The sequence below is a fragment of the Branchiostoma floridae genome, chromosome 6, assembly GCF_000003815.2.
Source record: "Branchiostoma floridae strain S238N-H82 chromosome 6, Bfl_VNyyK, whole genome shotgun sequence".
NCBI classification, from domain to species: Eukaryota; Metazoa; Chordata; class Leptocardii; order Amphioxiformes; family Branchiostomatidae; genus Branchiostoma; species Branchiostoma floridae.
Window position 1 is genome coordinate 3,002,379 of NC_049984.1, and position 26,595 is coordinate 3,028,973.

Below are 26,595 nucleotides of genomic sequence, written 5' to 3' on the forward strand. Positions count from 1 at the left end.
AAAATATATCTCTGCTGTCAACTAGCTATAGCTATAGACGTTTATATTTTGTTCGACTTATGTCTTTACTTCATGGTTGTGATCATCTTTGGTTTGCTTCCGGTGTGATGGTTCACATTATGTCATGTTATGTTACTTGGCTAAGAATTGGGGATCATGTTCTGTGGTATAAGCTGAACTATGATGCAAAATGCAAGAGCATGGGGAGATTCCCATGCCTTACAAAAGTGTGGAAGGCTCCCACTCAAAAAGTCACCAAGACTAAGGTGCTCAAATCGAGCGTTGAGTCCATTCTGCTCGACGGGTCCGATTCTTGGACCCTGACCAAAAACCATGTGCAGAAAACTCGACGGTAACTACACCAGTCTCATCGTGCCGCCTTGAATGTTGAGTTGAAGTGCCATACCACCAACACACAACTCTACAACGGATGGCGCGGCCATGTGATCATCGTCATGATATGGCAAACGAAGACGCGGTCCACCATCGCTGACCATCAGTAAGTTGATAGAGGATGATGTAGGCCTCCAAGATGGATACCTCTTGTATGCCAAGCGCGACAGAGACGTATGGTGGGAGTCCATGATGACCTAATCGTTTAACTTGTATATTGCACTATGTCAACGTTCACATTTCTGTAATTTATGTAGTTATAGTAATATGTAGTATCATTGTATAAATTGATCTATTACTGTTGCCTTACATTGTACCATGTACAAATGTCGTGCAATAAAGTTCATTCATTCATTCAATTGATGTCACAATGGGAACCTGAACCATAAAACATTCATATGGCAGAATAAGCTGGACAGGGGTGTTTTGCTTTCCCGTAAGATACTAGATATAGATGAGATAATACTGTAATAAAAAAACTGGAAACACTTCACTCTCCGAATGTCAATGTGTTTTTTTGTGTTGGGCATCGTCATTGGCCATGACACGTACAAACTCATTAAGACCAATAAAGATTGCCTCAAATACTCATACTTCCCAAGAACCACTTCCGACTGGAATAGTCTACCATACTCAACCACCCTTCAAACAGACCCCGCTAAGTTCAAGGAAGAGGTGTTACAACACCTAAGGAACGGCCATGGCAATAAGACAGCAGTACCGTGCCCTGGGCGGACTGCCCCAACATAACACAAGGGGTGTTACCCAGTAACAAAACAAGAACGGTTAATCTCAAACATTCCAGACAACTTGCTGTCGCTGATGATGCAATATGTATACTGGGTAATTGGGACCAAGGGAATACTTGAAACAAAATTATTTCGTGGCTTAGCAACTGCTACTACTGAACATTTAATACAGCGATTCTGTCACTACTTTGATACACTGTACTTTGAATTTGTTGATAACAAGAAGCCGTGCAAATTTAACAATTTGTTGGCCCCCAGAATGGTTTGATTTTTCAAAATGCTTTCATTCTTCTTAAATGCTACAATGAACAGTCAAACTAGACATTTGCATGGCCTAATAAGAAAGGAAAATAACTCAAGAAAGAAGTCACTGCACTTCACAAATGAGTATCCGACTTGTGGTTAGACATTTATTATCCACATTCAGAACGCAATAAATAATCTGCAGTCGCCAGTCAGAAATGTACATTCGACAGTGGTCACAGTTTGCAACAGCAACAAAATTCAATGCATGTTGAAGTCTGTAACAAGAAAATTTAGGCATCCAGGTTATAAGATACGCCAAAAAGCAATTACTCAAGCAACTGGATATGATTTCCCCAGTGTCACTGATAAAAGATGCTGGATGGTTATCTGAAACGTCTGACCGTTTCCAAAATCATATTCAGTTGCTTGAGTAACTGCTTTTTGGCGTGCTTTCCTTGAATTTTTGGTTGCACATCTGTCGACCTTCTTCAGGAGTGGTGATTCAATTACTCTGAGCACGTGACTTTAGGGACTCAACTAATGATATCACTTGCCAGACGATTACAATTCTTAACTCAAGTTACATGTCCCTGAAGTTTCGTGCTCATCGTAGTTGAATCACCACCCCTGAAGAAAATTCGAGGTAAGCAACTTGCTTGACGAATGTGTCGAATGAAATTTACAAACTTCATCATGGGTCATACCAACACAGATGAGCTTTCATGCTAAAATTCAATGCAGTTTCTGTTTTGATCAAAAAGCTTTGCTATGCAATTTGCATGTAGCAGTCGATCACTATACAATTTGTAGACATCATGATTTGATACATATATTGTTACAGTAGTTACTTGCCTTGTAGTCTTGTATACCTACATTGTATACCGTTTACACTGTGTTTAAGATGCATGCACAGCATAACAAGCATCATCCTCCAACGCAGGGACATCCAACAGCGAAACCGCCTGTCTGGATGTACCCTGCTTTCTCGACCGTCACCCTTAGTTCCTGTGGGCATCGCTGCAAACCAGCTGTCAGCCAATCAGAGAATAGGCCTTTCCGTTTTCAAAAGGGGTCTCGCATATATAAGGGTAAGCTCATTAAGCAGGGCGGTCAGGAACTAAGGGTGACGGTTGAAAAAGCAGGGTACATCCAGACAAGCGGATTCGCCACTGGCTGTCCCTGCGTAGAAGGATGAACCAGCATTCATACAGATGTATGTACATGAGAAGTCAGTCGTATGCAGCAAAGTGAGAAAGTTTCAGTGATACAAGCAATTAGACACAAGTAAAAGCAGTACAAAATCTAGCTACAATGAGTGAATAACCACTTCAGCATTATGGCATATCTTAAAGGTAGGGTTGTACCATTGTACGCTATTGCAACTCAACCGTTGCAACATTTTCATTCCAAAGCCATAGAAAAATACAACAGAGCTTTTGCAAGGATGAAAAATACATGTTCATACTCATACCAACAATGGCTTTTTTTATACAGACACAAATGACTGAGTGTCATGAATTGTTAAGGGAATATACATGTTTACTAGTGACGTTGTTTTGTAACACTTATTTTACAATTCTTACTACTATTAAGTCACTACAAATGGTGAAAAAATGAATGAGCTAGCCAGTTGTGTAAGAAAAATAAATAAAAAATTCAATGTGTTCAAAGAAAAAGATGAATTGGTAACCACGTAATAAAAAAGTTTTTACAAGTTGGATGTCTGAAAAACATGGTTAAAAAAACTAATTTTGACCGAACAACACAATTTTTCAATCGCAGCATACATGATTTCCATGCAGTCACCGGCTTTTTAAAACAGAATATGAAGAAAGCTCTGACAATATGATTGGTTTGTATGCAGTAATTTCTTACCAAGGTCATGATTATTTTGATACACAGCAGATCTTTGTGGCCAGCATTGTAAATTATTACTTTAACTTGCTACACTATGGAGAAACTCTTAACATTACCTCGTAAAAAAAGTCTTGGGCATTTTACAACTCCTCATCCAGAGTTCATCTTTACATGCGGCCCCTCCTATCCCTACACATCGATACCTCATCCTTATCTACATGCGAAGAACATTTCAATATCCACAATGTCTTAAATATCAACCAACGCTGTACATAGTACAGTACTGTACTTCGTATTTACATAGTTCTGTATGCTGATCCATATGATTATTACACTTCTTGTAACGCCTTTAGTTTGTTCCTCTTCAGTTGACAAGATGTTATGTCGGATAAATACTTTGATATATGACTTTTTCTTGTCGTGGTTTTATTGCCTATTTGTCGCTGTTCTTGCTCAATGAATATCTAACTTTTTTTTTCTAAGCAGAGCATTTTGATTTTAGGAGAGAATCTGAATTCCCCATCCATGCTTTAGTCCAGTAATATGTATGGACACACAAGTCACACGTTTTAGCAAGTAAGTCAGGAATATGTGGATGAGGAATTCATTTGTCTCTAATATTTCGAGAAATGTTACTGTGCCCTAACCTCGGTTACATCACATCAACACAACAAGTAAGACACAGTGAAAACAACATTATGAAAGCATATACATGACTTGAATCTAGCTAATGGTAGTACAATGTAACAATATCACTTGTACATACATTACATAGTACATAGTTACAACACTGTTTGCTACCTTCTGAAGGCAGCAACATAGTTTGCTACATTTGTATCATAACGGAAAGGACTTCTAGATCTATGACAATACAAAAACGGTAGTTACAAAAATGGCAAGTTCTGGGCATCATAAATAGAATCTTACAAAAAGTCGCGAAACAGTTTTAGATCTTTTAGCAGTGAAATCTCCAATATGGTATACGAGAACACAAACCAAATTCAAATGCAACAAATCTTGCAGAAAGTCACAAGATTTTTGACAGATACAGGGTAACAAAAAGGTGACAGATACATTTTGCAACTTTCCAGGCAATTTTAAAGCCAAACTCACTATAACTTCTACCTCCATTGTGGCATAGTGATTACAATTATGCTCATATATTAAGGTCCTACGACTGATTTGAACTTGAAACAATGGCCTGCAGCTTGTACCAATAGCATAAAAATTGTGACATCATCTCTGTGTTTTTTTGCTTCAAAGTTCCCAAGTCCTTGGCCTGACAAAACTCCACATTCAAATACATGTACACTTAGTCTACCTTCCTGTACATTATCCTTACTCTATCTTGCCTATCTCTACAGTTTCACTCCTTAGCTGTACATTCAAGTAAAAACACTAAGACTTGCTACTATTAACATTATTCTACAGTTACATTACTTACACAATAATCATGGTGAATGTGGTTTCTCTGTCAGTGGACCATTTCAACGTCTTTCATTTTTTTCGCATCTGAGCAAAATTTTCTGTCTATTTTCAATGTACATAGTCAGATGATGAACAGATACAAAAAGACGGACACATGCAGAAACGACATAAAAGTTTGTTATAGTCTTTTGGTATACACTTTTCATTGCTATTTTTAATGGTCATACCAATTCAATTTGTTGGATCACGGGTTTTCAAAAAATAAAAAAAAATATGCTGAACTGGAAATACATCATGAAAACAAAAGCCCGAGGACCAGGTGTACATTTGTATGCCTTGGTGCACTCAGGTTTATGGAGTGGACATGGTCATATTCAAGTTTTCCTCCCTGCCCGTTGCATTACATTGATGTCCGCTTGCTATATTTTCATTCTAAAAAAAACATGAACCAACAAATTAAATTGGTGTGGCCTTACACAACGTTGCGTTGATAGGTTTTGGCTCACTTTTCAAACGAAACCTGCTGCTGCGACGCGTCGAACTTGACCGACGACAGATGCTGGTTGTTTCGGTCGAACTTCGCCCGGGGAGGCGCCGACTTGTCCCGCCGCATGCTCTGGTGTCGGGTCAACGGTCGTCGGGCGTGGTACGCTAGCGTGGTCTTGCTGGCGCGGATAATGTCGCACACGAAGGCCTTACAGTCCACACAGATGTCCATCATGGGAGCCTTGTCCAGGAAGGGCTGGCGGAGGATCTTGGGAGCAATGCTGGGAGAGGCGTTGGGAGTACTTGGTGCAGACCCAGTGCTGAATGAGGAGAGAGGAACACAACATTGAATCAAGACTTCAGCCACACCTATGTTTGTCTCACATTTAAGCTTTATACTCCCCAAGCAAACAGGTACATGTATATTAAGGTTCGCTTGAATTGCTTCCGTCAGTTTTAGGCATTTTTGTCAGGCTTTCTATTTTGTCCTGTTGTCCGTTCGGCCAAGATAGGAATAGAAAGCCAGACAAATTGTCAATTAGTAAAAAATACATTTAAAAAAGCCAGGGCCAAACCTCCGCTAAGAGAGTAAAACTTAAGACTGCAGAAAGGGTACACTAAAGTCATAAAGCACAGCTATGAGAAGCACTCACAGGCTGGGCTTAATGATCAGAAGTAATGTCATTCAGCTGCAAGATATCATACTTCAGTTTTTAGCCAAAAATATGTTCTTGTTATTTTTGCAAACTATGATCATGGCAGCTTCCAAAAACGGCTGAGGTGTTCACTGTGATGAAAATATACTTATGACTACTGAGTAGCTGTTGGCAGAAATCCAGAAGTATGATTTTTTAAAATCCAGAAGCATGATTTTCTGAACTTCACTAAACACAAGCATGTCTGTTACCACTTAAGTATTACCATCTGAGGGAAAACTATTGCACCCAGCTCAATGATGGCAACCATCACTTTGACCTTTCACCACTTAGAGTCTGTTGTTCATACTACTTAACCACAGTGACTACACAAAGATGCACTGCAAAAGCACCATTTGGCCAATACTTACCACCATTCCTATTACATTGCTGCAATGTTTCAGTTTACCATACCATATACATTTTGTACATACTTTATGTAGTGAAGCATTTCTTTGATAGCCTATTATTTATAGTAAGTACTTTAACCAGTTGCTTTCATTTTCTGACCTGAGCAAGCAGTTGATAAGCTAACTAATTATAAGCTATTGGACAGAATTATTAGCATACTACTTCTAGTGTACAAAGAGTTACCATTGGTTCAATCACCACTGTGCCATTTCTGGATGATTCTTCATAAAAAGAAAGGTCTCCTATGCAAATAGTTGATAGCCACCAAATACAATGTTTTTTTAATTTAAGAACCACTATTTGCATTTTCACCACTTTGCCAGCCTGAGGATTGCACAGTACCAAAAGGCAACAGTATATCACACCATGTACACCATACTTTGTTTGTGCCAGCTTGTAGCTACTGTACCGGTAGTACCTTTCTATACTGCCCTCCTCGACATGTAATTTTACACGTACATGTACCTCCCCTGTGGTATTGTTGTTTCTGTGTCAAGGAGAATCATCTCAATCACAATACAATAACAATTCCTTTTGTAACTGCAAGTTTCTTCCAATCACCTGCTAATTCTTTTTAACAAAAGAAAGAAAGGAAAGGAACATTTAAATTCCATTGTCAAGCTAATAGTTATTAGGAAAAATTGTAAGATATTGGAGAATCATTATTTGATGAGCTTGATCAATTTCATAATCACCACCTTGCTTTTTACACCATTTTTATAGACAAGCCACCCTGAAATTTGGCCATACCTTTCCACACAGTTCTCCTCTATATTGGTACTGTGGAGGTGTACATATTGTATGTCCTCAGTGTCAGTGCTGTGTGTGAGGAGAATTTGTCTGGAGTTATTTTTAGCTTGTAGAAATAGTGTTTGTAGATTAACTCAAGTGCCCAGAAAGCTAAAAACATTGAACGTGATGTAATTGTACTAAATTCTGCATTAATTTTGTATCTATTCATTTACAAAAATGTATTCAGCAGACACATTGTAGGTAATGGCTGACTTGCAAAAATACAAATAAAATACAAACCTACAATCATTATGATGGCAATAAATACATGTATCATAAAAGCGCTAGCTGTAGGACTAACTTATGTTTGACGTCTTTCTCTCATTTATTTCTTTAAGCATCACTTTGCCAGCAGACAATCACAACACTTCAAAGGCACATTCAGCAGCCAACACCACAAAACAGTGACTACATTTACTACAGCCACAACACAGCTGTTTTCTATCATAACACCTCCCTGCCTCCCTAACTGTACCTTTCAACACTGCTGTCCTGACCTGCCTCGCTGCTCAAGCTGTGTCGACAAGAAGATTTTGTTATGTGTTAATTTCCGACCATAGTTCTTATGTCAGATTTATCAGATGTGTCATTTTGAAGTAGTCCAACGAATGATTGCTTTCCATCACAATCAAATAGTTAAATTGTCATTAACTCAATCAAGTTGTAGAATGTTGTAAAATTTCATGTATCATTTTCCATAAGCATAAATTCAACACCAGGCAAGAATCATACCAATTTGGTTGGTGACCGTTGTAGGCTGAAACAGCTTGGTAGTTTTCTAATATTGATAACTTCAAGTACTACTTTTCATATACCGAAACTTGATTTAGCTTGAAATCTACTCATTCTCTTAATATGTTAAGTTTCAGTCACCTGTTGCATAGTTTTTTTGTCATTTTCAGGAACCAACGTAGCCTACAGTTTAAGCTAATGTGAAGGCTTACAATTTACCTTTTCTGTCAAAGACAACCAAATTTTGCACGATGTACCATGATTGTCTTAAAAATGTCCCAATTGGCTGTAACCTTTATAAACCTGACACACAACATGTGACAGTTACATGAACCCTTCAGTCTCCCGAGACCCCCTTGGAGCCTTAGAGACCCACCTGGAAACTTAGAGACCCCCCTGGAGCCTGAGACCCCCCTCAACTTTACCTGGTGTGTCCTCCTTCATGGTGTACATGAACCCTTCCGTCTCCCCGAGATACCCTGAAGTCTTAGAGACCCCCCTGGAGACTGTGAGACCCCCCTGGAGCCTTAGAGACCCCCTTGTAAGAGTGTCCTCCTTTAGCTGGTCCACAGCATTGGACACAGGTTGCACATGAACCCTTCAGTCTCCCTGAGACCCCCCTGGAGACATAGAGACCCCCCTGGAGCCTTACAGACCCCCCTGTAGTCAGGCTCAGGGTGTACATGAACCCTTCCCGAGACCCCCCTGGAGCCTGAGACCCCCCCTGCAGCCTTACCTGGTAAGGGTGTCCTACTTGAGCTGGTCCACAGCATTGGAGGGGCTAGAGTGGGGGGAGATGGTGCGGCTCAGGGTCTACATGAACCCTTCTCGAGACCCCCCTGGAGCCTTAGAGACTCCCCTATAGCCTTACCTGGTGTGTCCTCCTTTAGCTGGTCCGCATCATTGGATGGGCTGGAGTGGGGGGATGTGGTTGGGCTTAGGGTGTACATGAACCCTTCCCGACACCCCCCTGGAGCCTGTGAGACCCCCCTGGAGCCCGTGAGACCCCCCTGGAGCCTTACCTGGTGAGGGTGTCCTCCTTCAGCTGATCCACAGCATTGGAGGGGCTGGAGTGAGGGGAGGTTGTGGGGCTCAGGGTGTACACCGGGGTCCGCAAGAAGTGCTCCGTGGGGATTCTCATCTGGAAAAGAAAAATGTAAAACGTAAAAATAGTCCATGGCCTTTCTGAGGCCGTAGGGCAGTGGGGTTGTTATCCACATTATCTTGGGCAGAGCCCATCCCTCTCACCCTACTGCCTTTTACCTCCCTAACTGAAGTCAGGTACCCATTTTACACCACAAGAAGTGGGATTCTCTCTCACAAGTGGGAAGAAAAGGTCCCATTGAGCGGTGGACTGTTATCCACTGTTACTCAAGCAACTGGATATAATTTTGGAAACGGTCAGACGTTTCAAAAAGTATCCACTATCCTTCGTCAGCGACACTGAAGTGATCTGGAAGAAACTGGTCTTATAGACCCTAACTATGAACTTTTATAACCCTAACTATCTTATTACCTGGCTGTCTAATCTTCATCGACATGTTCTCCACTGTGCCTATATAGAGCACCTGTGCCAGTTTAGGAGAGCTGTTAAAATAAGTGATTACTACTGATCACAATCATTGGTTTAAAAGTGCTACTGCAAAACAGCGAACTCACCTTTCTACAGCAGTGGGAACAGACACACCTGGGAACAAACAGAAAAAGAGAAGACAATTAGAAAAAAGTTTTTAACTTTGCAAAAATGCAAAACAATAATATACTATATTTATTTATCAATAATTCATAATCAGGCACATACAAAATCGACATGTTCAACATGTTCCTCTGATTTCCAAATTTGTGTGGAAGCTTCAATCGTCTGCAGTTTTAAGGAGAAATTCTACCAACAAACCATACACACCTTTTACAGAACTTGCAGGTATATGACCAGTTGAAGATGGAAAATCTTTTAGATCTACAGGAGAAACAGATCTGCAAGACAAAAGAAAGTGAGAATAAGACATCTGTAATACTTTCTGGTGATTGTTGGATCTGCGTTCAAATCCCTAAATTGGCTCTTAAGTGGTAACTTAGGACGTGGCAACTCAGTTGCCCTTGTGATGTTCCAGAGACCAGCTTGGTCTGCAACTTCCAATGTTTCTGTAATTGCTTAAGATTTGACATTGACATGAATATTCATTTATTTGCACACTTTCAAAACAAACGTAAAGCAAAGAGAGAGAAGGTAGACTGTGGGTGAAGAAAAAAGCCACAGGTCTTACTATTGAAGAGTAATAAGAAGAAAGACAGGCAATGTTAGAAGTTAAATTGCAAGACAAGTTTGCCTGATCACACTTATATGCTGAGATGAGGAAATTTACTCTTCAACTTTGCTTGTCCTCGCATTGTCAAAACTGATCTTATTGGAAAACAGTTGACTTCAAAACGAGACATTTTTTTCCACTTTCAATTTCAGGTTTCAAGACAACTGTAAAAGCGCCCCCTACCTTTCCCTTCTTGAGCAGCAGGTAGATCTCCCTCCTGCCCTGTAGGTTCTCCAGCTCAGCTGACACCAGCACCTCCCGGATGTGCATCACTTCTTCGATGGTCAGGGACAGACACTGGACGGGGTTCTTCCAAGCCTCCTGTGGACACAACGTTGTCAATCATCAACCTACAAACTTTTACATCTATACCACACTAGCTCCGTATTGTAAAATTTAATGTAGAAATGTTTGTGTTGGTTTTAATAGTGAAGATGACACAGCATGGGGCTCTTCCATGCCTTTTGTGGACACAACAATTTCAATCATCAGCCTATAAACTTCCACCTCTATACCACACTGGCTCTACACTGTAAAATTTAATGTAGAAATGTTTGTGGTGGTTTTAATAGCAACTCTCAGTGACACAGCATGGAGCTCTTCTAAGCCTTCTGTGGACACAACATTGTCAATCACCAACCTACTAAACTTCTACCTCTATACCACACTGGCTCTATACTGCAAAAGCAGAACTGTTTGTGGTGGCTTTAAACATCATGGTTTTCACAGGGTTCTTCCAAGCCTCCTGTGGACACATTATGGTCAACTATACATGTAGTAAATCATTTCTAGTAATCTGCAGAACTTTTCCAAGCTTTTCACAAATCGTTACCAACCGAAAAAGACAACATTCTTGCTTAAGTTGACCAACCCGTTTAACATTATCTATGAAAGTAGTGGTAGTACAATCATGTAGTAGAGGTGTTATGAAAAGGTAGGACAATTCATTTCCCACTGCATATGGAAAAGATGTCAAAGCATTGAGATAGTAGTTCAAGTAGCAATAGATTTAAAACTCTGTGGAAATAGGTGTAGCATCATTATTCTGGATTCCACAGCAGTATGGGGTAGGAAGTACAGTCTGCCATCTCTGATTGCCTTATTCTCATTGATACAGAAAAAATCAGTCACATCTGCAACTACAGGACTCACCACTATTCATTATCTATGCCTTGTTCCCTTTTCCCTCACTGACCTTTTGTGCCCTTTCTAATACACCCAAGTAATGAAATACTGGAATAATTATCAGTCCCAAATGTCAAAGGTACTCAGCACTACTCTGTTTTTTTGAGCAGAAAACCTCTCACATCGACTCATCTCATCTATATATCCAATTATAGTACATTATTTGTCATGACCGTTTTTTCCACCACAGAAGATCTCACAGTTTCCTCTCCATCCTTCTTGCTTTTCTGTTATCTTGATGTTTCACTTAGTGGCAATGTTTGTCCATAAATATTATCCTCCCATCTTTTCCATTTTCTCTTTCTTCCTCCTTGTCGGTTCCCTTCATGATAGTTTTTGCTGATCCCAATAACCGTAACACATGGCCAATTAAAAAAAAAAGCTGTCAAACCCAAGACTTCCTTGTTCAGTTTTCGTTTCATTGTGGTTATCTTTTCCAGGTATGTGTTGAACAGTGTTGGAAAGAGCAGAATGCCTTGTGATAGACTCCTTTGGATGTTCTGAACCAATCACCAGACTATGTTACCAGTAAACCACTAAGCAATAAAACTAGTACCTACCTCCATGGAAGGCTTTTTTCTGTGCTGGTTAAACTTTCACATTTCAAAACCTTTTCTGACATATAGAGCCATCTACTACAGTAACTGCAAATGCAGAAACTTTCGTGGTGAAATAAAAATGCGGCAAACACTCCATGTTCCTGCTACCACAAAATTACATCCCCGCGAACTTGCACTTGCAGTATTGGAGGAGCTCTATATAGTCTTATACGTCAAATCAAAAACGTCTCACTTTGGGATAATTGTCTGGTATCTTTATCATCCATTAACATATTTAATAGCAAGTCTCAGCAGTGCGACAGTGCAGAATAGATTCATCCACAGACAAGTACAGACGTCATCACATGACAAGCTAGCTGCCATGAAAGCACTGCTGTTGCAGATGTGGGGAAAAGTGGCTTGCAGCATAGAAAGCCTGCCAGCAGATCCTACCAAATATTTACCGCATAATTCCCTCTCCCTTCTTGAATGCTCCATCTACCTTAAACACCCAGTTTGCAAGTGGTATCACCCAAAGTGTGCTAACATTCTCCCGAGAGAAGACTCTTCCACTTCCAAAACAGGGGTGCTAAGATGAGAGAGAGCAGCTCAAAGGGAAGGAAGCCTCAAACACAATAGACCAATCCCACAGTCCTGGACTATCTCAAAAAAAAAAAATGCATAACAAGAACACAGAACTGCACAAATTTCTTGAACAGTCAAACCTGTTCTACTGACCACCTCTACATATGGACCACCTGGTGAGGTCTAAGTGACCACTTTTTGGTGGTCCTCTTGATAATTTTCTCCATTAACTCAAGCAAGAACCCTGTCTATGAGTGACAGAAACCAGATTCTATCCATCCCCCAGGTGGTCTTCTTATAATAGGCAGATTTGACTGTACATGCAGCCAATTTCTTATTGTGATTACTTTACCGTTTTGGACAGAGGGGATCGGTCTACTATGCGACGTGCTGCAAATACAGTAGAAGCAGTTGCATCAAGTTACGACTGCTGGGAGCTTAGCAAGCCAAAGCTCGAGGGTTGAATGCAGTCATAGGCAAGGACGCTGCAAAGGAAGTGTTCATTTTCCAGCTACCTTTTCCTTGTTAAACGTAAGGGGGTTAGTAATAAAGATTCAAGGATTACCAGCTCCTGACATTTCCATAGTACATTATGGTTTGTGCTGCCACCAAGTTTTCCTGTCCTTCAACAGAAAATAAACACTCCCCTGAGGTAGAGGACTGGTACCAGTGGACTTTTCCATATCAAACTAAACGAAACTTAAGTTTCTTAATGAGAATGCTAGCAGCCTAAAATGATAAATGATGCATTTTGCATTCTTTCCTTTTTCTGGTATTTTTTGTCATACACAATCCTTGTGGACACAATTAATGATGAAAGTTCATAAATGACTACATAGTTACTGAAGTTCTAGGATAGCTGTACATTATCATAAAGTACAAAAATATATTAAATTTCCATACAATCACCAACAGTTACCCACTTTTTCAGGAGACGTCTTTTCCAATCATTTATGCGCAGGACAAATTCTAAAAACCTAAGCCATTTTTTGCAATGATTCTCCCACGTCTTCATGTGACTGACTACTTTCATATGACTTACCACAATTTATCATTTTCAGGCTCAAAAACTTTAAAGCTCTTTCTTGTTATGATTTAGGGTCTGACCATTTTCTAAACTTACCCAGTTGCTTGAGTAACTTTTGAGTTTCTCCTGCTACCTGTCAGTTACTTTAAAAACGTCCAACAAGCACAAAAAAAGCCTTTTCGTTTTTCGATAAGACTGAAAATATTTGATATGGAAAGTCCCCTGAGCAGGTCCTCTGCGGTGGCAGCAAAGTCGGACAACAAAACCAGTTCCTACATGTTTCGCCTCCTCTGGGTCTATGTACCGGTAGTACGGCCCACCCACCATGCCACTAAACCTCACCCTGTGGCTCTGCGTTGCGATCTCCTGCGTCGGAGTCTCCGACCCGAGGCTGTTCCGGCGAGGCCTCTGCTGCGTGCTGGGATCCAACATCAGGTCTGTCACTGTGGAAAACGGAGAGAGCAATCCCATGGAGCCAAGCTGCTCGACTACATGGAACTCTGACGACGGGTGCGGGGGGAAACGAAAAGTGGGAAAAACAACGTAAGTCCAACTGATAACACAAAAAACGAAAACGTTTAGGGCCACGCCAGTTGAATTCATTGGTTCTCGGATTTTTAGAAATAAGAATGTAGCAATGGTTTCCAGTCATTTTACCCTGATTTCTGACAGACATTGAAACGTTGGAAGTAAGTACTCCCTGGTTGTGCCTAAAGAACCTTACTATATGAAGAATGTAGCAAGCGGACATAATATAGGCATAGGGCAGCAAGGAAAACTAGGATGTGACTGTACTCACTACATAAAACTGAGTGCTGCATAAACCTGGTCCTCTGGCTTTGTTTTTATAATATTTTCCAGTAGAGTATTTCTTATCTATTTGTAAAAAATCCGAGAACCAACAAATTAAATTGGTATGGCCTTACCGAAACATAAATGTCTTACCTTCGTCGACCGTCTGCCCCGGTAGAACTGGAGAGTCAAACCACCATAAAACAACGTCAACAAACAAATAACAGAAACAGAACAACAGGAATTCATACTGAACACTTAGGTAAAATTCAAAGACGATGAATCAGAAGTAAGATCGAAGTAAATTGTTTGCTTCTAATTTGAAGTTTTACAAACACAATAGATTAAAAAAATCAACATCAACTGAGCCATGCAGAGAAAACTAAACTAAGGCAAACCGATTTAATCATTCCAGGCAAGCTAACAATCACATTACAGAAGGCATGAGCCGTGCACAATCAGTGATCTAATACGATGCGGCCCAACAGTTCATTCACAAATGCCATGGCCCATCGAACAATGACCTCATTGTTGTGCGCCTAACCCTACATGATATAGTCAATGGTTAACGTACGCACCCAATTTGCACTGTATATTAGTCAACGTCACTCTATTAGTATGGTCAGGAGATAATGAGAAAGCAACGTTAGGGCTTTCTAGGCCTGAACCTACTAACAGGGCTGCCATATTGCTTTAGCCTGACTGATATGTCGCCGGCACGGAATGAGTGGTTTATGGCTCGAGCGAAATTGGATGTAATCCAGGAAAATTGCAGGGAATGTGTAGTTGTAGATTGAATGAGCTATGGCAGACCTGGTAACGGTCATTAGGGCTTGGGTAGTACTCATCTACTGAGCAGCTTGCACAGGGAAAGCAACTACCCGGTAAAGATAGCTACGAAATCAGAGAACGATTCTTTAAAAAAAGCAAAAATCTTTAAAGACACATTGAGGTAAAAACATGAAGAGCAAAGCATGAACTGATCAAGGGAAAAATAAATTTGAGTAAATCAGAAAAAAAGTGCAGAGCAAGGCCACGCCAATTGATTTCCTTGGTTCTCAGATTTTTAGAAATTTAATAAGAATGTAGCAAGCGGTCATAATAAAAGCATAGGGCAGGGAGGAAAACAATATGACTGTATTGTGACTGCATAAAACGGAGTGCACCAAGGCATAAATCTGGTCCTCTGGCTTTGTTCTTTAACCATGATGTTTTCCAGTTGAGCATATTTTTTTTCATTTTTTCAAAAATCCGAGAACCAACAAACTAAATTGGTGTGGCCTGAGGGAAAAAAACCTAGTGCTTCTTCATCAAAAGGTAGATCGGGGTAGGCGTAGGAGGGGGCAGTGGCCTGCGTTTGTGCGTCGCGGATAGTACCCAAGCCCTTAACGGCCGCGAGCAGCCTGGAAAGCCCCCGTCCTGCACCTGGGAAGAGGTAGGCGCAGATCTGCTCGAGCGTTTGGAACCCTGCATCGAGAAGCGACACCACCCAGTCAGAGAGCGAGGCCCGTAACCAATCCCACACGCCCGCGGAGCGCGTGTACCGCACCACCGAGTCTACGGGCACGGGGAGGCCGGGGTCAAAGTCACCGAAATCGGGCTCTAGCGGGGTAGATGAGTGAGAAAATGAACATAATGTACACCATGATACTGCTGCCCAGTGTTCTAGCCAGCCTGAAATTTCTGAATGTAAGTTCATTTGTGATGGTAGTCAACATCATGTTACAACTTTAAGACTTTATATCCATGCACAAAATAACTTAGGTTTTGTGACTTTCGTAACTTACTTATTAGTAATAGAGTAATAGGTTTTAGGTCTTTTCAACTTGAGAGGGATTAAAGGACTGATCAAAAGCTTGTTGGTAAGCGCTTTATTTTGTGCACAGATATAAAGTTTTTAAGTTGTTACATAAAGCCTGAAATTTTTTTTCCATACCCTGCATTTTAATTGGAAATTCTGTTGAAGGTGCGACGATCCTAGGACATGCTCCCGAAAAAATTTTGAAATCTAGACCCTCTGAAACGCAATTTCTTCTATTTTGAGGGGCAAATATTGCTGGTAGACCCAGCTTGGTTCATTTTATATCTTTACAATGCATGCCAATTTTTTTGTCCATCATAGAGGACGGAATGGGCAAAATGTTTGAATGTCCGTCCACAGTGTCAAAATTCCGTCAAAGGACGAAAGGACGGATGCTGGCTAGAACCCTGATGCCACCTAAGCAGAAAATAAACTGGATCATGCAAAAAGAGTGATTATCATAGTTTCCTTATTTCCCAATCACCAAACCTCTACGTAAATCTCGAAAACTGAGTTAATTTTCGAAGAAGTAAATGTTAAAATCGCCCATCACCAACACCAGTACAGTTTTCAGTTAATATCAGTGTTCAATAATGGTATGAGTTTCACTCTTTGCTTACTGAAACAAAAGCACACAAACAACAAAACAACACATTATGGAATGAAAGAAGTGAAAAAGGTTCTCGGGGAAGGTAGCATAAACATCACAAACACTGAACTTTAGACTAACTCTAACAGTTTTTCTATCAGTTTTAGCTGAGCATCGTAGTACTGGCCGGAATACTTCCTTTTGTTCAGTTACAGCATGATGGGTTTGAAATGTTCCCACTCTGTTGTGGCTATAGCTAGAACTAGAATCATGGACCATCCCAAGGCTTGTAACTGTGGCAAGGATGCGTCTTCATGATCATTATGATGTTGTAAGTAAGCGGACAACAAGTTTGACATTATGATACAATCTTTCGTGGTGTCTGGTGTGCATGCAGAGATTCAGTTCATGAAATGTTTATCATGAATGTAAAGGGGATAGCTCACTGAAGCTGTGGTACGTTGGTGGCACGTACAATTTTACAGAACGCTCAACAAATTTCATCGATAAAAAACAAATCTTTTATATATATTGGGCTTTGTGTGTTTTGTTGTCTTCTTAATCATATTTGTACCTTTTGCATGATATTTCCATTATGAAGTCAAGGTTGACACAAATTTGGGGTATGAAACTTGCTGTTCAACCAGCATTCCTCAACGCCACTGACGAAAGGTAGTGGATACCATCTGAACCATCACGCCGTGTCCAAAATCGTATCCCGTTGCTTGAGTAACAGTTACTGCTTTTGGTGTATTTTATTACCTGGATGTCCAACCTTCAAAGATGTAACACAAATTCAAATCAGAATGCAGTGACGCCCCCAACGTACCACAGTCCAGTTAGATACCCCCTCAAGTGAGACTATGAGGTACAGTGAGACAGGTAGAGAGAGTGATGAAGGAAAGGTGGTCTATAGATGCTGAATCAGAAGTTCATCTCACCTTTTCTTCTTTTGGGGTTAACATCGTCGTACCCGGAGAAATCTTCGTTTTCTTTCTCAGAGTCTGTTTCCTCCTATAGAGGCAAGGCAGAAGAACATGCGTGAGTTTATGTACATTCGATATATCATCATGATCATCGGCATTTGCTCGTGGCCTAGTACTGAAGTTCTTGTCAGGCCAGCCTCAGTTGCTGCAAGTGGGTTACGATGTCTCATGTGACTACCCAAGCCCAGTCTGGAACACTTCGATATATATGTACAGCACATTTCATAAGCAAAACATGACCCAATGTTGTTCAGAAAAGAACAGCTACAAAAACATATTATCTCTAGGCAGATTTACCAATGGCATAAGATAGTATCAAAGCTGGCTAAGGAATACAGCTGGTCAAAGGGAGTCATCAGCCACTCCGGTAGCAAAACACACTCCTAGGCCAGCTTCACTCCTCTGGCAGCTTTTGAGACTATCTTATGCTTCCGTAGGATCTGCTTGGAGATTAACAAAAAATGCCATCAGTTAAGGGGAAAGACTAACCACCTAGAACCCAATAACGAAAACTGCTCGCCAACCAACATTTTTATGGAAACTGTTTCAACCTACCTCTGAATCCCAGTTGAATTTGAAATCTGGGGCTTTCAAGATTTTCTTCTTCGGCGTGGGCGACCCGTCGTTTTCGTCACCCTCTTCTGCCTCCTCTTCTTCTTGTTCTAACGCAGTTTTTACCCGCACGATGTCGACTGTGATGGGAGGGAAGACACGTGTTAAGTTTTTATTACAAAATAGTCACAGCAATAGTTTGTCATGCAGTTTGTCAAGCTTGAAGTCACAATTCAGCCCTGGTAGTCAGAGAGAGTAGTCAGCTTACCCAATAACAAATAAGAATCATCCAGTCACATGCAAAACCAAAAATTCACTGTTACATATTGCATGCTCTAGAGCAGTTTTCACCCGCACAATGTCAACTGCGATGGAAAGGAAGACACGTGTTAGGTTTGTCCAACAAAATAGTCACAGTAATAGTTTGTCATGCAGTTTGTAAAGCTTGAACTCCTCACAATTCAGCTCCTGGCTGTCAAAGAGAGAAGTTGGCCCAACCAATAAGAAGTAACAATTATATATATAACTGTTACAGTTCCAGTCACGTGCAAAACCAAAAATTTACCGTGTTACATGCACGCAGTGCCAACATGCCTACAGTGAACTATCGGTATAAACAGAAGAAAGCTTTTAGAGTTTGAGTGGGATCACCAGGTTGAAAGGAACACGCTATACATGCCAGGCTTCAGCTGTGCATGACACAGAACATTTAGCATTTTCAGCTTTAGCAGGTTCAAAGTGAAAGTCTAAACCCCATCATTTTGCAATATGCAGAGTACACAGATTAGAAGCATAAGGCCCAGCACATCCTGTATGCCTTGGTACATTCGGTTAATCTCCAAGCAGATCCTACAGTAGCATAAGATAGTATCAGAAGCTGGCAGAGGAGTGAAGCCGGCTTATATTTTGCTCCTCTACATGGCAAATGTACACCTTTTGGGTGACTACACTCCTTGCCCAGTTTGGTACTATCTTATGCCATTGTAGGATCTGCTTGGAGATTAACATTTGGTATGAGAGAAACCAGGCTTACCATGTAGAGGGTGACGATGGTTTGGTAAACAAAACCGGTGAAGAGGACGTAGAAGGGTTTACAGAGTGAACACACAACAGAAGATACAAGAATGAAATGAATTACAAAATGAAAACAAACCAATGTAAAAATGTTTCAATTGACAAAAAACACTTCTACAAATGAACTACAAATAGCAGTACAATATCAAATTCAGACATGAAAAAAAAAGAAATTGTATATTCCGCAGTACATAAGAGATTGGCCTGAGCTCTTCTATTTTGTAGCACGGTTGCCATCCAAAAAGTAATTGCTGGCTCAATCTAACCAATCCTCTTGGTTAGCAAATGAAAAGATTCAGCCAGCATAATAGTATGAAGGATGATACCCAGGCTAGCTATATCTGATATATTGAAAAAAAAACAAATTATTTGAAAAGCCTGAATAACCCTGAGGAGATGGTATGCAACCTTTAGAACTAGCCCATTCAGTGCTTGCTTTGGGCTCGTTCACACTTGTACGTAAATTAATGTCCATATGAGTTATCTATAAATGTATTGTCAATTTTGGTATAGGTAAGTATCTATATATATATATATTAAGCATCTACTTTCTTTAATACCTCAGCCACCGAAGTTGAAAAAAATTTCTGAAATATTTGTCTTTGCATACCCAGTCCAAGCAGAGGTTTTATGCATGGCTCTGGCTGTTAACCTCAACCCTTTGAACCCTTTTATCACCAAGCATGGACTTGTCACCATTCCCGTGACCATTGCCACCATATATGGCTATAATATCCAGGTGAAAAACTCACCATTTGAAAAGAAAACCTGAATCTCGGGGAACGGAAGCTTTAATCCTGGTCAAGGAGAATATATGCTTTAATTTATTCTGTGATATTCGTTTTTATATTCCGACTGGAACAATAAACAATCTACAAATGAGGACTGTTTTCGACTTCATTTTGATGATTTCCTTTCCTGATCTTAATTTTTATACCTGCCCACAACCAAATAAAAAATGACTCAATGCTCTGTATATTATACTTAAAAGACATTAATATAATTATTGTAGTATCTACGTTTTGTGCCTGTACCCAGTTGGTTTGTTAAGAATGCCTGGCTGTACATGTCTTTACTAGGGCCCAACCCCCCAGAAATTTGCTTGTTGGGACCAACAAAAATTTCCGTCCTAAAAATCTGAAATTCACTACATAAAATTGATGAAAACGTGTCTTCATAAATGTCAGATTTACAAGGAGAATTAGCAACAAGGGCTCCCAAACAATGAGAGAGACAGAAAAAAGTCCTTGTCTTTACACAGACAAATGAAAATTAGACCAAATCAATCAAATGTTGTATACTGACTTGTCTGACTCTTGACCAGCTGGTTCCTTCTGCTGACAGGCTTGAGCTTCGGCAGTTCCTTGATCTCATCCATGATGCGTTCGTGGAGCGTCTTTTCTTCGGGCGGCGCGGGCTTCAGCTGGCGGTTCTTAGCCTAGAAAAACAACACAACCAATTCAACTACAGTTATAGACTGACAGAAATTATCTTGCTTGGTGTCAGTGATGAAAAGTAGTGAATGCTACATGTACCTAAAATGGCCTGCAGGAAGTCTAAGCTTCAACACAATCAGGAATATTAACAACGTTACTTACTGACTGTATCTTGCTCGTAATGTCACTGATGAAAAGTAATGGATGCTACCTGAAATGTCTGACCTTTTCCCAAATCTATCCAGGTACTCGGGTAACTACAGCTGTTGGTTCTTTTAACCTTCTAGTAGGAAATCAACACATCTTGCTTGGCATCACTGACACTGACAAAAAGCAATGGATGCTATTTGAAAGGTCTGACAATTTCCAAAATCTACCAAGCTGCTTATTGTAAATAATCTTGCATGTCTTACCAGTATATGTAGTACCTGGATGTTCCAGCTTCAACACAACCAGGAAGAAAAGTACTTGATGCTACCTGAAAGTTCTGACCACTACCAAAATCTCTATCCAGTTGCTTAAGTAATCTTGCATAAAATTATCTTATTACCTGGATGTAAAAGCTTATACATGGACACGACCAGGAAAACTCTTGATAAACCTTCCACTGTAGGAGCTAGGCTGGTAGTGGGGGTGAAAATGTTCTGCAGTTGGGAATCTGACACTGTAATTTGATGTTGTGTACAGAGGGACGGACCAGAAGTGATCATACTATGGTCATGTAACTAAGCTGTCATTTCTTACTACTCCCTGCCTGGCTGAGTGTTATAGTATGTTGTCTGATTTGATGTTTGTTTGCTGTATAAAAGAATACCAATATTATAACATATCTTGAAAATTAGTAAAAATTAGACATGTACATGTACATTTGTTGTATGACATTGTTTGGGTTTTGGATCAACCCTGCATGTTACTTTAAGAGTCCCATACACAGTTGACTGTTGCCATTTCTGGAGCTACAGTTTGCTCTTGTAGTGTGCACGTTAAGTTGACTGGGCTAGCCCATTAGCAAGAGAAATTGGAGGCCACGGGTTTCCTGAACAATTTAGTTACTAGCTAGAGTTAAGTGTTGTACATTGTAATATGAATAGGCCTTCTAAATCCTCAGCTGCAATTCATAGTTGTGTTGTCATAAATATGTTGCTGTATAATGCTAGATCACCTTTATTCACAGGAGTAACCTATATCCGTTGTACGGTGGCTTCTGATCACAAAATTTTCCACTCATTGTACTAATGAAACCACCGTTGGTCGACTTAATATTATCCAGAAATACCATGTTTTTATCAACAACAGTTATAAAGGATACCCTGAGAATTAAGATGAACTAGCATTACTGTATACTGATTTGACTGTCTGCGCATCTGACTGAGTGTGTCTTTCTGGTGTGAAGAGGGTGAAGTCTGCCATTTCTGTTTGCCTTGTTCCTGGGCGTATAAGGTCAATGTGTACCTACAGATGCCAGTATTGGCCTTTTGCATGTCACTAACTAACTCTATAATGGCCTTCACAACAAAACACAAACCATTCTTGTTTGCTTTAAGCACTAAACTACAAGGTTTTACACAGGATTTTGAAGTCTGCACTAATCATCAGTTACTTTTCACACTTGCCTAACACTCAGTAACAGGGGCATACATAAAGAAAACAGAAGAGAATTTGCACCCCATACACCACTCATTGCTTTGGTATTGATGACAGGAGCTGGAGATTTGAGAGACCCTAGCAAATAAGTGATGCGTGGGGACATGTGCAATAACCAAGTATGGAATGTAACATACTGGTATGCTTATAACACTAACACTTTTAAGTGTTTAAAAACACTTAATGGTGACAACAAGAAAAATCACCAACTTTACACAAAACATACAGGATATCGAAAGCAGTGTCCTTGGAGCAAAGAAAAGAAAAGAAATCTGATAGGACACATACACGTACATGATTGTATTAACTTATAGGACCTAGGGTATTGTTATAAGAATGATTCTTTGTGATACTGTCCAATAGGGAGAAACATTGTCAGTGTTAGATGTCTTGTAGGACGTTTCTGAATTTTGTGAGTTTTCTTCCAGATGGTTGTAAGTTCACAAACATAAGACAGACAGAAGATGTTATTACAAGAAGGACGCAGAGTCTTAAAGGTGTGTACCTCAAGGTATCTCCAGACGTGTGCCTGAGCGTGTCAGAGAGACAACAGAAAGACAGAAGTAAGATTTCCGGAATTCAAAGATTTGAAAAGTTAGAGCTTTAATTTTGCAGGTGACGTTGTTTAAGCCAAGCCAGCGTGTTTTTTTTTTAAACTGGCAAGCGGTGGACGGAAGGAAAAATGTCTGCGAAGTAAAACTAAATAAGGATGGCTGACTTTGGATTGAGGTTTCAGTAAGCAGAATTTGTAAAAGCTTGTGGCTTGAACTTGGAGTGGTGCTTGTGCTTGTTTTTATGCAAAATATGTATAAGTAACAACGTAATAATGTATTAGTCAACTGATTAATGCTGCTTGAATTTGATTGTGCAATTAGCTGAGTATATAGCCACGTCATGTTAATAAGCATTGCAAATTGCTTGGGCAAGATAGGAGAATAAAAGCACTGCTATATAGCTGACTGTTCTTTAGTTAAGTGTTTGGCTGTGGCATTAGCTTGTAAGTATAAAGAGCTGCATTAGCATTTTGCTTTGGCCATAGAAGTGAATAGAAGCACAGCTAGCTTTTTTTTCTAGAGTTCCAGTATTAAGTGTTTTGTGTTATATGTAGTGTTAGGTTCGGTTCCATGTATGCGTTAGCTAAATTCACTGTCAGTGATACCTCTAACATGTACTCTAGCTGGCATGTTTTGCATTTATCAGTAATGATTTTATTGGCGGCATGTTGCAGTTAGCAGAGGGCATGGAGTCCTTGGACATAACAAGAAAACTTTGCATCTGCTATTATAATAATGCAGGGCTCGAATTAACCACTTGCCCACCCCTGTCGCGCAAGTAGTTTTCTCTGTGCGCAAGTTGTTCAGAAAGTCAGGTTGCGCACGGCGCAACTTGATTTTTTGGGTAAACAAAACGATCCTTAAGTTACAGGCCCTTTACTAAAAAGATATCAGAAAATGTACACCCTGTTTTGGGGATGAACGCCTTTGGTAAGCCCTAATTTTCCGCCAGAAACTTCGCTCAAAGTTAAAAATTTGCGGATTTAGGCCGCTATAGAGCCGCCATTTTAAATCTGCCTTCAAATCTTGCTATACAGGGGAGGGGTGCACGGTCGGCACTGTTCAACGGAAGTCGCGATTTTTTCACGGTTCTTTGAGATATTATTTTTGCTGCAGTCTTTATTTTCAAAAGATTGATAAATGGATGTTGTTTATTGAGAAAAGTGCGCTAATTTGCCCTACATCTTTTTTTGCTTTATTTCTTTAACTGAAATGAACTGTTTTTACAGATAATTGATATGTAGCTAATTTGGAGAAAGTAACAACTTCGAAGTGGCGCAACCTGAAATGCTGATGGCGCAAGTTGGCTTTTGATTCAGGTTGCCGCCTGCGCAACCTGGCTAAAAAAAGTATTTCGAGGCCTGTAATGTATGACAGTCACTATAAAAATCATATAATTGAATAGAATAACATCTATACAGCTAATATGTCATTGATATGCATACCTTATACAATTCATTTATATAATACATATCAGTTCTGTAGTTGATGCTCACCATACCATAACCATCAGCACCTTCAACTTATGAAATCCCATATTTGAACAAAGCATCAATTTACAGTCAATTTGTATTCAAAGCAAATTAATAATAATCATGATATTTTGCTAAAAAAATATATGACATACATCATACATAATAAGGTATTCAATAAATCACTTACAGTGTTATATAATCAAAATGTCTTAATCATTCTTTCATCACAAATGCAGCCATTCCTTCACATCAAGTTCAAAGTTGCCATCTACAAATTAGTATACTTGTAAGAGACCATTAGTCTAAGATGTCAAACAAGCAAAATTCGATACATACTGCAGAAAGCGGCGGGCGCGATCGGATAAATTCTAGGATGACATCGTGAGCATTCTTCTGTAGCTTTTCCATGACCTGGGGCGGCTCACCATCAACCTGGGGGTCATAGGTCAGAGGTCAGGTGGCAACATGCAAAGGTCACAGTCCACAGACACCCTCTGATCTTTCTTTCCCCACCCACTTCTCATTCCAATGACAAACCTTTCATGCCAAGTTCCACCCAACTTTTCCACACACCAAGTCCACACCGTTTTGTAACGCACTTCACCGCACAAACCATATTACGACTATGTTAAACCCCAGGTTGTCGTGCAACAACAAGCACATTGCCGCAGTAAAATTATGCCATTCTGTAAGTAAGTATGTGAGGATACGTGTGAGACAAGGTGCGATGGTTAGAGAACTCTGCGGCGCGTCATTTGCCATGCCTGCAAAACACATGTTAGCCTTGCCGCTGGCTCGCTTGCTCGTAAACCACACCAATTTAATTTCATATTCCCAGATTTTAGAGAAATATGCTCAGGACGAAAACATGGCCTGGAGACCAAATTTATGTTCAGTTTTATGAAAGAATTCATTAATATTCCAGTTTTCCTTCCTGCTCTCTGCTTTTACTTGGTATTCTAGTGACGCTGAAGAAGAGTGATGGATGTCACTCGAAACCTCCGTAAGTACAACTCCGTTTTTATCCAGTTGTAGGGATTGAATTTCATTAAATTTTGAACTTTGCTTGGTATTCTAGTGATGTCAAAGATGAGTGATGGATGTCACTCAAAACCTCCGAAAGTACAACTTCATTTTTATCTACCTGTTGTCGAGATTGAATTGTATTTGAACTTTGCTTGGTGTCTTTTCTTGCTAAAAAGTCCGAGAACTAAGGAAATAAAATTGGTGTGGTCTCCTTTTGACTGACAGAAGGGCAAGCATTTCTCCCACCTGCTCCAAACTTCACTCACCCATTGATTCACCTCCTCCGGCTGGAAAACAATAGGAAATAAAAGAGTTCTGACTACGAAGTGGACTAAAAGGGTTAACAGAAAGTCCTGCCACACCATAAAATGCCTCCCAAATCGTGAAAGTTGTCTGCACTACTGGAGGATTAAACATAGTTGACACAACTCTTTACTTAACTCGGAACAAACAATTTGGATAGGCTGCTCATTTTTTGAGTCAGCATTATTCTTTGATCTGAAAAGTTTTGCAAAAATTGTCAAAGTAACATGTAAGGAAAGAAATTAATATCTAACCTTCCCAAACTTCGTACGAATATCGTTGAAGAGGTTCATCAGTCAGGTATGTTTAAGTTACTATCAATTTTCTTCGAACAATGACTGTTTATTAAAGGTACAAAATGTAGAGAACGTACATCCAAATGTACTGACAGACAACGAAAATTTGGAGGTACGTTCTCTACTTTTAATAAACAGTCATTGTTTGAAGAAAATTGATAGTAATATCTAACTTTTTTTTTTTTCCGAGGAAAATGAAGATTAAAACTTAACGTGAAAATGATAAGGTATCAATCCAGTTTTGCTGTTATTTTTGGTCAGGAGCAGACAGTTAAAAATAAATACTAGTTGAAGTAACCAAAATGACACCAGTACAGGAGAATTTGCAACCTTATATCATTGATTCAGACCCAAGTGATTTGCATCCATTCAAGTAGTCTGTAGCCTTTTTCATGACTATAATACCCACCACTAAGTGCAAAAAATAGCTGAAAGGGATAAAATCTTAGTATACAGTGGGGAAAATTTTGCTGCAGAAAAGCTTTGAAAGCTTCAAAAGTTTAAATCCTATGACTATGGACACAAGTATGCATAAAACATGCTAGATGGATGGAAGGCAGGGTCCAAAGCATGCCATATGAGAATGGACTAGGAAGGTGAGAAAAGACAAATAAATTTGCTCCAACATTTTCACAC

At 39.9% G+C, this 26,595-nt stretch overlaps 1 protein-coding gene across 1 annotated transcript in view; it reads right to left on the minus strand.

Annotated features, from left to right (window-relative positions):
- Positions 1-5,123: 5,123 nt before the first annotated feature.
- Positions 5,124-26,595, minus strand: part of LOC118417456 (protein spire homolog 1-like) — an 80,726-nt gene continuing 59,254 nt past the window's right edge. The window contains exons 7-21 of the mRNA XM_035823021.1: positions 25,627-25,647; positions 24,671-24,766; positions 20,531-20,663; positions 18,155-18,291; positions 17,555-17,627; positions 15,520-15,825; positions 14,377-14,403; positions 13,774-13,874; positions 10,775-10,840; positions 10,279-10,416; positions 9,693-9,763; positions 9,449-9,476; positions 8,812-8,930; positions 7,533-7,571; positions 5,124-5,479 (exon numbers count right to left, since the gene is read on the minus strand). Of these exons, the coding sequence (XP_035678914.1) occupies positions 5,176-5,479; positions 7,533-7,571; positions 8,812-8,930; positions 9,449-9,476; positions 9,693-9,763; positions 10,279-10,416; positions 10,775-10,840; positions 13,774-13,874; positions 14,377-14,403; positions 15,520-15,825; positions 17,555-17,627; positions 18,155-18,291; positions 20,531-20,663; positions 24,671-24,766; positions 25,627-25,647 (1,659 nt within the window). The 3' untranslated portion in view covers positions 5,124-5,175. The remainder of the gene's footprint in view (positions 5,480-7,532; positions 7,572-8,811; positions 8,931-9,448; positions 9,477-9,692; positions 9,764-10,278; positions 10,417-10,774; positions 10,841-13,773; positions 13,875-14,376; positions 14,404-15,519; positions 15,826-17,554; positions 17,628-18,154; positions 18,292-20,530; positions 20,664-24,670; positions 24,767-25,626; positions 25,648-26,595) is intronic.